The sequence below is a fragment of the Heptranchias perlo genome, chromosome 20 (genome assembly GCF_035084215.1).
Source record: "Heptranchias perlo isolate sHepPer1 chromosome 20, sHepPer1.hap1, whole genome shotgun sequence".
In the NCBI taxonomy this organism is placed as follows: Eukaryota; Metazoa; Chordata; class Chondrichthyes; order Hexanchiformes; family Hexanchidae; genus Heptranchias; species Heptranchias perlo.
In genome coordinates this window covers 43,021,949-43,034,106 of record NC_090344.1, presented here as the reverse complement: position 1 = coordinate 43,034,106, position 12,158 = coordinate 43,021,949, and the positions used below count along the sequence as shown (strand labels likewise).

The 12,158-nt window shown below is 41.1% G+C and overlaps 1 protein-coding gene across 1 annotated transcript in view; it reads left to right on the top strand.

Moving 5' to 3' along the window:
• Positions 1–12,158, top strand: part of LOC137336134 (proliferation marker protein Ki-67-like) — a 44,067-nt gene that overhangs the window by 16,087 nt on the left and 15,822 nt on the right. The window contains exons 6-12 of the mRNA XM_068001618.1: positions 1,109–1,166; positions 1,890–2,222; positions 2,933–3,196; positions 6,832–6,950; positions 7,781–7,910; positions 8,869–9,107; positions 11,624–11,714. Coding sequence (XP_067857719.1) covers positions 1,109–1,166; positions 1,890–2,222; positions 2,933–3,196; positions 6,832–6,950; positions 7,781–7,910; positions 8,869–9,107; positions 11,624–11,714 — 1,234 coding nt within the window. The remainder of the gene's footprint in view (positions 1–1,108; positions 1,167–1,889; positions 2,223–2,932; positions 3,197–6,831; positions 6,951–7,780; positions 7,911–8,868; positions 9,108–11,623; positions 11,715–12,158) is intronic.

The following is a 12,158-nucleotide window of genomic DNA, read 5'->3' as shown; positions in this document are numbered from 1 at the left end:
ATTTGGAGCTCATTCCTAATCCTTCGTCCTTTATTTATATTCTGGTGCAGTTTGTGCTCGAAGACTAATTGAGAGAGTTAAGTGGAATCATTGCACTCACTCTATCAACTACTGGTCATCACATATACTTTTTACTTGGAATACTTCTATGACATTGACCTGTCTGAGATGGTGAAAAGAGATGTAACTTTGGTGATGGGTGGGTTGCGGGGGAGGGGGTTTAACCCATGAAAAATTCAAAAATGGGGAGACCCGCCTCCAACATGCCCATTTCAGTTTTAAAGGAGGTGCTGCAGGCCTTCCCGCCCGACAGCCAGCCAACCTCTCAATCTGGGCTGGCTGCCGGCTGGGAAACGGAGTCAAAAAGTTTGAATGAGGCCCTGCCCTTAAATTTGGCCGGAACGCTGGGAAATCCGGGTTTCCCGACCGCTACGACCCCTCTCCCAAGCTCCCTCCCCATAAATATCAAGCCTGTTGCTACCAGGAACAGCCCCCTTAAGTTCAATAAGTGAATTTCAGTGCCATTTCACTGACTGACTGACTGACTGACTAACCGCCCCAATTGGATTTTGTTTGATTAGCATGCATTGCTCATCAGGATGAGGAATATTTGTGCTGCAGAATAGAATGTTTTCCATTTCAGGCACTCGTGTCAGCATTTCAGGCCAAAGTAAAGCTTCGTGCAGTATGCCTCATTAATGTGTCTCAGTCTAACCTTAAGAATACCCCAGTTCCGTTTCCCAATCCAGCCATCAAGAGTGAGATTTTCAATTTAGTGTTATTTGCACAGAATTAATGGCAGTTTTGCGCTATGAGGAACTTGATCAAAATTGCTCCAAATTAATTTTGTTTAAGACCTTTACATGAAGAGGCTTAAATCCTCTCATTTGAGCCAGGTTCAGATGTGAGAAAGTTCAGTGTCTAACCCACTGGATCACTCAGTTTGCCCGCATTGAATTGTTTCTTACAGGTATAAACAGGTTGGATTGTGCACTGGCTGTTAAATGCAACAGTGATGCTATTTGTACCCTATTGTGACATCAGGTTGTATAAGTGCTGAATGTTTGTTTTGGAGTACATTTTTACAAGTGAGTTACTATTATAATAGGATCTCGTGTCGCAAGAGTATCCACTCGAGGCAAGAAGGGCAAGGAGGAATGCACCCGGTAAAGAACAAAAGCTTCTCTTTTTTTTAAAAAAAAAATCTTGCATTTATATAGCGCCTTGTCATATCTCGCAAATGCAGTGAATTACTTAGAAATGCAGTTCCTGATAAGTGATGAAATGAATGACCATTTAATCTGTTTCTGCTGGTGTTGGTTGAGGGTGGAATGTTGGCCAGGATAGTGCCATATATTTAATTTCCATCGGAATAGGGAGATGTGTGGCATCTGTTATCATATTATCTGAAGGATAGATCTCCGTAATGTAACATTTCCTCAGTACTGCAATGGGATGGCAGCCCAGATTATGTGTTCAGTCCAGCCATTAAAGAAGAGATACCCTTAGATAACAACATTGGAGTTCAGAGGTGTTGGCACTTTAATATTCTGTCCTGGGACACAATCACTTCAATCTGGCTTATCTGAGGGGACTGGGTGGAACAATTCTTCTATCTGTGAGAATTGGATTAAAATCTGCACCTGAATGTGATAGAAGGTTTTGTCATTCTCTGCCTATTCCATTGCAAAAATGGCTTCCAGTTTGGTCGTACGAGGAAGCTGGATGGGGAAACAAATTGTTCCGGGGTGGGGAGGGGGGTGCTCTTGTGCTGTTGGAGCAGTTGAGAAAGCATGGAATTGTATTAAAATAACTTTAAACAAGTATGGATTGCTGGCTGTAGTTAAAGTTGGTAATGTAAAGAAATAACTTTCCTTCTGATTTAACAGGCAAAAGGAAATCTAGAACTGCTCCTTTACATGAAATAGCAATATCATCAGTTGAAAACCTCAATCGAAGCCCCAAGCAGCTTTCTTGCAGACAGCTATTAAAAGCAAATAGCAGACTGTGTCTGCCACTAACGTTAGTAGAAAGGAAAACATTTAAACTTCACAAACTAGTGAAGTGTCGGTCCAGAACACAGCAAATGTCTATCCATCAAGAAAGACTAGATGAAACATCTGAAAGTACAGAGATAGATATGTCAAGAACAGCATCATTAGAGCTGGACCTCACTCCAACTGATCGATTGCCATGGAAACCTGTTACTCAAGAAAGTAAAGGTAATGTATTACTCTCACTGTATTTCCAATGCTTGCAGGAGTCTGCATGTACCCTTGACAACATGATGGGCATTCTGCAACACACAGTTACAAGATGAAGTGCCTTCAGTAATGAGCAATTTCCAACAGATGTGTGGGGGGCAAACAATGGTGAAAATCCTGAAAATAAATTGGTACCAAAGAAAAAATTGGATGACGAGCCATTGTCTTTATTTCTTTTCCTCCTCTCCTGAACGTGTTGATTCTTACTGGGATATGGTTCCACGGACACCATCAGTTCTCCAGTACCTCACTCAAGTATCCAGCTTTGCAAGTAAATCTAAGCAGTGAACGTAAGCATGCTGTTTTGTCATGGAGGGAGTCACAGCTGAGTCTAAATTTGTCCTTGCCAAACATCCACACATTCGCACTTTGCAGCAGGAGTCACAATATTGCTTGGGAGCAGGAACCCTCACTGATCTCTTTTTTCCCCCCCCCTTTCCTCCCCAACCCAGTGACACTGAGGCCAGTTTTATTATGCAAACCAGGTAACTTGGTAAAGGCTGTGACCAAACATGTTATCCTAAACTCCCTCCCCAGTTTTGTTTGGCTCAGTAATATATTTACATATTGCATTTACCCACTGAGCCAATAGGGGAGTTTTTTAAGCTTTTGACACAGCCTATACTCTGTTATTCAACATAGCTGTCTTTTTTTTTCCCCCTTTGTAGGATCAACAGTACAAACAGTCGGTAGAGATGGCGAGGGTAGGACTTCCTTTCCAGCAAAACCTGGTGATTGCGCTACTGGCAGCAAGCCTGTTTATGAAAATATTACAAATAAGCAAGAAGACTGCTTAATGGACGTGGACAAGGAGCTATCCAACGCTGTGCTTTTGTTTACTGAGAAAACACCCTCCATTCCACTGGGTTCTTCAATGGGTACTGCAAACCAACTGGAAGTCACAGCAGAAATGTTTAGCCTGAAGTCAGCAGGTACTGAGCCAAACAGACCAGAAAAATCACAGGTCCTATCCTTAGCTAGAGCTTGTTGGGATGCTATACTTGGCTTTGCTCTCTCCGGGCTTCAGAGGAGAAAAAAACAGCTGGGGTTCCTGCTCTTCATTATCCAGTGACTACTGCTGGAAATGTGCATGTGTGTTGATGTTTGGTGGACAGGAGTTGGCGTAGCTGTGATACCTTTGATGGATGAATCGCGTGCCAGCACTCAAGTCGTGCATGAAGAATGGTCACTGAAGCAGGATCCTGGGGGGAGCTGGCACTTATGGAGTTGTACCTGAGCAAGAGTTAGTTTATTTTTAGGAAAGCAACTAACTAATTTTCAGATGAATATTGTAGCAAAGTCCAACTGGTTTAAAATGTGAGCATGAGGAAGACATTTTAGATGCCTGCAATCATTGGTTTGCACATGCTTGTGCCTCATGATATGCTGCACGCTCTTGTTGGTCAAAAAAATACCATTGGTATTTAGTCCATATGTGGTATAAAGTAGCTGAGTCTGTTATACCCAAAGACAATCTTGGATTGAACTTAACCTGTTCTTGTTGCACAACTAAAAGTTCTCCAGTGAATTTTATAAAATTTGAATGAATGTTAGATCTTAATTTTTTTTCAGTCATTGTAGATGACGTCCCAAAGTGCTTTACAGCAGTTCAGTACTTTTGAAGTGTAGTCACTGTTGTAATATAGGAAATGCAGCAGCTAATTTGCATACAGGAAAGTCCCGCAAACAGTAATGAGATAATTGACAAGATAATCTGTCTTTTAGTGATGTTGGTTGAGGGCAAAATATTGGCCAGGACACCGAGGAAAACTCCCCTACTTTTATTAGAAGTAGTGACGTAGGATCTTTTACATCTAGCTGAGCTAGGCAGACGGAGCCTCTGTTTACAGTGTCTCATCCGAAAAACCTGATCAAAGCCACTTTCCGTTCATTCCTATTGAAAATAATTCATGAGTCAAGTGAGGTCATTGCACTAAATGGTTCACCCAGACAGGAACATCCAGTCAATATTTGAAAGCATTTTTTATCATGGAATGCATTGTACACTGAGAACACTGGGCTGGGTATCCCGACCGTTACATGTCAAGGAACCAGACGACTCTTTAACCCCCTCATTTCACTCCTCACTGAGGAACAGTCTGAATTTACCACCCAGCTGAGGTCTAGGAGTGAATGATGCACAAGTTGGCTCGCCGAATTGCCTTGCGTCATCCAGTTTGGATTGAATTTGAGTTCACCTTTTCACCCTTAATTAGGATACCCACAAGCTACTGAGTGAATGAACTAATCCTCGTCAAACCATCAAGTGAGAAGTCGGACAACAACTATTAATTAACTACAAAATCACAATTATTAGTTCTTAAAATTAAACAAGGAGCATACTAACAATTAACAGATATAAACAGTTATAAATAGGGTTGCCTAGCAATTAAAGTAACAAATATTTCAAGACAGTTACTGAATGAAATGCATAAGAGGTTGCAAAGGCAGCGGTTCAAGAAGGCGGCTCACCACCACCTTCTCGAGGGCAATTAGGGATGGGCAATAAATGCTGGCCTCGCCAGCGACGCCCACATCCCGTGAAGGAATAAAAAAAAATTCAGTGGATCACTAATTCAGCATGAACTCAATTGCTGATTATCATTGAGTACAGTGTCTTAATTGGTGACATGACTTTCGGAGTAAACTCCTTAGATAGCCTAGACCCTAAGCTCTGGAATTCCCTCCCTGAACCTCTCAGCCTCTCCAACTCTCTCCTCCTTTTAAGATGCTCCTTAAAACCTACCTCTTTGACCAAGCTTTTGGTCACCTATCCTAATGTCTCCTTATATGGCTTGGTGTCAAATTTTGTTTGAAAATGACCCTGTTAAGTGTGTTGGGGCATTTTTTAAAAAAAAATTTGTTTCAGTGAGTATCAAACAATGTAACTCCATAAATAGTTAATCTATTTTTTGGTGGTGTCAGTCGAAGGAGGAATGTTGGTCAGAACACTAGGGAAGCACTTGGCTTCTCAAATAGTGCCATGGGATCTTTAGCATCCGCCTGAAGCACTGGAACAGGCCGACGGAGCCTTGGTTTGATGTCTCGTCTGAGCTATTGGGATGCAGAAATATTGAATCGGAATTGAGTACCACTTCCTTATTCAGGTTTTGTGTTCTGTGTGGAACAATTTGTGTTCTTCTGAGCTGATGTGATAAGTAGCTGTCTATAAGTACAGCTGTTGTTTTCCTTTGTGGATGCCACTCTGGAGATTCCTAGTCTGTCCTTTTTCTCTTTTGTTCCTCCTTGTTCTGCATGAACTAGTGGTGAAATTGATTGATCAACAAGTACTTGCTCACAAATAATGTTTCAATTTCAGCAAAATGAAACCAATTTGACTTAGATGTTGATCATGTCTCAATGGATTGTTAATGCTACTAGAAGTTAATTTACCAATCTATGCATTCTTGTCTGGCAAGAGTGGGAACACTAGCTGGGATGCCACTCCCTATGTGCCTAATCCAAGCATATCCTCTTCCAAGATTGGTCGAAGAGTGATATTGATATAGGTCAGGACCATTCCATCCCAGGGTTACGGTTTGTTGTAATCTGTGAAGATAACACATTTTTGCAAGTTTGCAATGAATTTCATCAATAAATAGTCGAGCACGTTAGCAGGAAAAATTAGGAAACTGAAGTACACTTTTCTTCGATATTAAACAATCACTGAAACCTAAAGGTTTTCTACTCTTAATCTTTGCAATTACTGCCTGATATTCACGGACAGAAGTGTTTGTATGAAATACCGTTACCCACTATTTTAATGGTGAAGTCAACCAGTTTTAAAATAAATAAACTATTATTTCAGAAAGTGGTCAAAGGAATTCTCTATAAATGCATGAAAACATTTCTAAGCTGATATCATAAAGTGGAATTTCAAGACGTGATCAACCAGCTCTGACATTCACTAAATATTGATAAATAACTGGGATCCATCCAAAGTTGCTGTCTTAACACAAATGTAAAAATGCACAGACATGTATATTATGGAGTCAACACTTGTATAAACATTTAATTTAAAGAGAAAAGAAACTCCAGAGGGTGCACTTATTCAGAATAACTGATAGAAATACAGGGGGTAGATTTTACCAATCAGCACTCCCACCACAGAGTCTCTTGACAGTAGAGCATATTGGACAGTCAGGCAGAGATAACTGCCTGCTTTCTGACCCTCCTAATTTTCCAGTTATCAAATTTAATGATGGTAAAATTGGGAGTACCACAAACTGGGCATACTGATGTCTGCGTCCGATTATTTGATCTGCCCCCCTGTCGAGCAAGACTCTGCTGGGATCACTATCTGGTTAAAATTTGTAACATAGTAAAATGTCAAACTTTTACTTCAGGTGTCCTGCTAAGACGCATCCCTTTACTTCAAGACCACTTTGGTAATGTCACTGATGGGGAGGCAGGAAGGAAGTACTGCCCTTAAAATTACTTTCCCTTTCATGCTTGAAAGCCCATATCTGATAGAATAGCCTCCAAAATAAAATATCAAAATTAGATTACTGCTTCACTGCCAAAGATACAGGATATGTATTAACATTTCCTTAAACTTGTGTTCCAGGAAAGGCTTCTGCAGAGAGAAAGAGGTTCTCACGGCGAGCATCTTCCGTCGGAGCCCGAGGATCCCCAGAGACCAATAGTCTTATCTGCTATATAGCCAAACAGAGAATGCAGCCACAGGTATAATTGAGTAACTGGCATTGCTCTCGGTTGCACAATGTCTCTATACAATTGAGCTTGTCCCAATGACTATGTAGATAAATGCACTTCCCTTTGTTAATGAGTCACACAGACCCGAAGGTCCTTGTTTTGATCTGTGGTCTCTGCTGAATTAACTGATCTCAGCTAGAACAGGAATTGGGGTGCTTCAATTGTTTTTGGGGCTACAATCGGCCTCTGGGCTGGGGAGGAGGGAAAATCAGCTTGGGGTTCCTACTCCTGATCATCTTGATGAAAAGTGTGCATACATTCAGATGTTGGATGAGGACAGGGTAAAATAGCCTGCTAGGCTCATTGTTCAGGTTCAAACATAAACAAGGTTGGGGCAAGGTTAGAAGTTATGTTACTGTTTTTTCATCGAGGTGAGGGGTGTGGTGGGGAAAGGAACATTTTTCGTTTCAGACATCCAGATGCAGAAATAAGCTCCCTCTACTCTGTCTCAACAATATGCCGCAGCTTTAGAAGAGCACCTCTCCCATTGCACATTTGTGGCTCCCCCCCCCCCCCCCATTTCCCCATTTCCTACACCTGTCATTTTGTGGTCTTTGATTGAGATTGGCAATGTGAGACAGTTTTGTGCTATAGGCCCATGAGGAAGTGATTTGAGTGCCCAAATCCATTTCAGAAGAACTTTTTTTTTAAAGCCATCAGTCTAGGCTAGATTTGATCCTTGTGGTAAAAAGCCAGTGACTAACCTGCAGTGCTACCTAGTTCTCCAAATATATTTAAGTTGAGATTTTTAATAAGCTAGGACATTGCCAATTAGTTGATTCTATGACTTTTCTTTTTAGGAGTCCCAGAAAGTTTCAATGCTGAAGAGTAAGATGGCGGCATTCATGGGCACATTTCAAGCTTTACAACAGGGTGACAGGAAAATTTCCACCCCGGAGTTCTTGCATCTCTCTAATTCGCAGCAAATTGGTAGGAACAGAGTGCGTAACATGATGCATAAGTACAGCGGTCCAGCAGCGGATGTCGGTATAAATGTTCAAATATTCTGTCGACCACAATGGCTCCAATTGTGTTGGCTGCTGGTCATTTAGTAAATGCACCACCTGTTGTATCACTGAGCCATGAAGATCAAGAAGGTATTGGGCTAAATTCCCAGTTTGCACCGAGATAGCTGGGGTAATAGTAGGACAGCTACGGTCGGCTTCAGCACCCTTGTGCAACTGAGAGAAAACAAATTATACAGGGTTCTTGATCACCGTCCAGTTACTTCTGTGTATGTGCACTCCTGATCCAATTAGGAAAAGGCTTGACTGTGGTATCTTCACCACCCCCCCCACATCCCTTGGCCAAATATCTGCTAACATTCACCCAAAAATGTCATAACCTATCTTTTTTCCCTTTACAGGTATTGATTGACCTGTGTATTTCCAACATTTTCTATTTTCATGTTATATTTAATCTGATCTGCTTTACTATTCCAAGATACAATTCTTGAGTGATTTTCCTTATTCATCCCCTCAAGTTGATCCCACCACCAGTATCAGATCCGTATGCATCAATGCTTCACGCTAGAGTTATACAACTCAAAATGCTGTTCCCGAGCCAAATGACAGACTATCCTGTTATATTGCTGGGTATTTTTCGCGGTCCAAGTGGCTGTAATGCCAAATTTCCACCCAACCACCTTGATGCTTTACTGAACTCTAAATGTCAACTGTGGTAAAAGGTGTGGCCAATATGGTTGACATGCTATCTTCCCTTTTTATAAATAAAAATTACATTGGCACTGAAGAGAGTAACTTTGTTCCTATTTGACAGCTTTATATCAATGCATTGGATTTCCACACACAATATATTTTTTCACTTGTTCAGTAATTCGTTAGTCTGCATAAGCCAACAAAATGTTGAAGTCATTCTTGTATTTTAGGTACAACTGCAGCGCAGCGTGACTGTACCCTCTCTCCGAGTTGCAGTAAAATGCCACAAAAGAAAAAAGTGACTTTTGGAGGAGAGCTGAGTCCCGAGCTATTTGATAAAAGGTTACCGTCCAACACCCCTTTACGCAAAGGAGAAACACCAGTATATCAGAAGATCGTCTTCAGTGACGGTCCTCCCTCCGCTCTAAAACGAGGGTCAAAAGTCCAACCCAGTTTGGAAGATCAAATGGTAAATTTTTATTTGCTTCTGTTGTTTGTATAAGGCCCTATTCAAGTTGGGAGAACAGGTTGATAAAGCTGTCAAAAAAGCATGTGGGATCCTAGGTTTTATAAATACAAGCATGGAGTAGAAAAGCAAAAAGGTAATGCTAAATGTAGACAGTTCATTGGCTTGGCCACCGTCAGAATGTTGTGCCCAGTTTTAGGTGCCATATTTAGGAAGGGTGCAGAAGGGATTCATTAGGACAAAGGAGGTTAAGAGGAGATCGAATAGAGGTGTTCAAAATTCTGAGGGGTTTTGAGAAGATACAGAAAAATTTTCAATTGGTTGGTGAGTCACAAACTCAAGGGCATAATTTAACATAGTGACAAAAAGAATGAATGGTGAGGTTAGCAGAAATATTTCCATGCAATTGATCATTAAGATATGGAAGGCTGTTTCATAAACAGTGGTGGAAGTAGTATACATAACCGCTTTTAAAAGGGAAGTGGATAAATACTTGACAAAGAAAAATTTTAAAGGGTATAGGGAAAGGCCAGAAGAATTAAAGTAAACAGGCAGTGGGCTGAATAGTTTCTTTGTTATGTAAAATTCTACGTACTCAGTGCTGGCAGGCTGAAGAACTGTGGAGGGTATTGCAGTCCTGTCCGAGCACTACGCTCAGGTAGTGGTTTGAAAGAGATGCTGTCTCAGTGTTCTGGGTGATCTGTTTCTAGTCCGAGTGTATCATTGATGCTGCCTGCTACTAGCTTTATTGCATCTGTGCTGGATGAAACAGCAATGACAAAAAGAGTATTTCAGAATAAGCAAAAAAGGGCAGACTTTCCTAGTTCAAGCCAGCAGTGGGAACCTCTCCCTTTGGCCACACATGGGGAAATTGGCCATGGTTTTCAGGTTAGTAAAATTGGTGCACAGATGGGGGATGCACCTGCATTTTTCCATTATACGCAGCTGGCGGAACATACACCCCACTGGTAGTGTGAACTTGGAAAATTATCCCCCAAGTTTAACCCCCCAGGACCCTGCTGCGGTGCCTTTTTCCCTGCATCATTGATGAGCAGCGCCATTGATTTCTAGTGATTAAGTCATATTATGCCTCTGTTACGTGGGATTAAGATTTTTTGCTGGTATTTTGCAACTTGCTGGCCATGTTTCTGTCAAAATATATCAGTGAGTTTACAATGAGTTATCCAGTGAAGCAACTGGAGCATGTGATGTTTGGTTCAAAATGATATGTAAAGATTGACCTGGCCACAAAGACACAAATAGCTCACTGCTTTATGTTGATCATTACTGCTAGATATATGTATCTGACTTGTAAATTTTGTTTGTATAAGTGTGAAGTATTAAATGTTGGAATAAAAATGGGCACATTGCAAACTGCATAAATTATGTGAAATAACTAAAGCAAATGGTGAAATACATCTGGGGTGTTAGACTTGGTACTTGATTGGACATCACTCAGAAGAAGCAATCAATCATTAAAGCCAATAGAATGCTGAACTATATGGCAAAATCAGATGACCAGCTGCAGCATGTCGTGCTGAAGCTCTGCAGTGCTCTGGTCAGACCACACTTCTGAATACCATGCTCAGTTTTGTTTATTGAAGTGCAAAGCACTTTAAAGCACTGTAGGTGCTTTAGATGAGAGGTTGACGTTCGAGCCAGGGATCTGAACTGTGAGAAAGACTGAACAAACTTCGGCTTTTCAGATTTGAAAGGAGATGACCTAGTAGGGACCTTTATAGTGAGATATCTGTTGAGTAAACAGTAAATCCAGAACAGTACTTCAAGTTAATCCAAGACAGTAGAGCACTGGGCAAACTGACAAAGGAAAAGTTTAGGATGATGTAAGGATGTTGATCAAGATATGGAATGATCTTCCAGATAGGATGTTAGAGGTGAAAATTATGGAATAAACAATTGGATGCTGTTTGTGGGAACTGTGTTTTCCTGGATGGTTGAGCTAAGCTGTGCTGAATGGCCTTCCTCACTCATGACTATTCACTAAATAGGACTTTACTGTAACACATTTGTTTCATTGTTACAATGAGTAAGCTGAAGATTGAAGTGGTCACCCCAGGGGCCTGGAGCTGCTGCAGGTCTCTGAGCTACACAAAAAAAGTTTCACTAGTTTTAAATGTAGTGCTATTTTTTTTGAAAGGTCCATTGATTTAGTCTTCCCTTTTAAAGTGATCGTGAGGTCGTGCAGCTTCATTTGATTCTTTTGAGTATTGCCAGGAAATCAGGCGGACATGGTCTTAGAATAGTAAAGCAAGGCCATCTACAGGATAGCACCTTTTAACAGTGCAGCATTCCCATCAGTACCACATTGGAGTTTCAGGTTGGGGTTGTGTTCTTCTGAGTTTAACAGTGTCACAAGGGCTTCAGAAGATTTTTAAACTGTGAGACATTGTAATTTACATCGTACAAATTTCTAAGCTTCTAAAAAAATGTTTGTGATGTTCTGAACTAGTAAAAAGAGGATCCAGTGTAACCTTTCTACTTCAACTTCTATTTATCAGACCAGCTCCAATAATGTGGCTCACAGCGACAGCAGTCCTGTGAATTACCATGGTAATGATGCATCATTTAAACTGCTGAGAAAATTGGTAGGTAAGTAAAATGAAGGTTAATATCTGTTTTTGAATTCAATTTTTTTCTGGCCAATTTCTCTTCTCTACCTCCTGATGGCACTGACTCACACTGAAGGACCTCATGCAAGTAAGTCGGTTTATATGTGAATCGTGACAGTGAGCGTCTGCAGGCTATTGGGCTTTGGAAGGTATCAAAGCTGACCCCAAAATGTCTTCAACCTGACTTTGAAAGAGGCACATTTTTCAGCAGGGGGTTATTGGATACCAATCAGGAGCAAGAACCTGTTTTGTTTTGTTTTTATAAACTACGGCAGAGGTGCTGTGGCTAAGTTCAGCTGTGGCTAAGTTCAACTGTAGCATCCCAAATGCTGCCGCCCACCCCGATCAACTAATTCAGAACTTAGCAGGGATGAAATCTGGTCTGCATAGCTCAGTACCACACTACATGATGCATTTATCCACT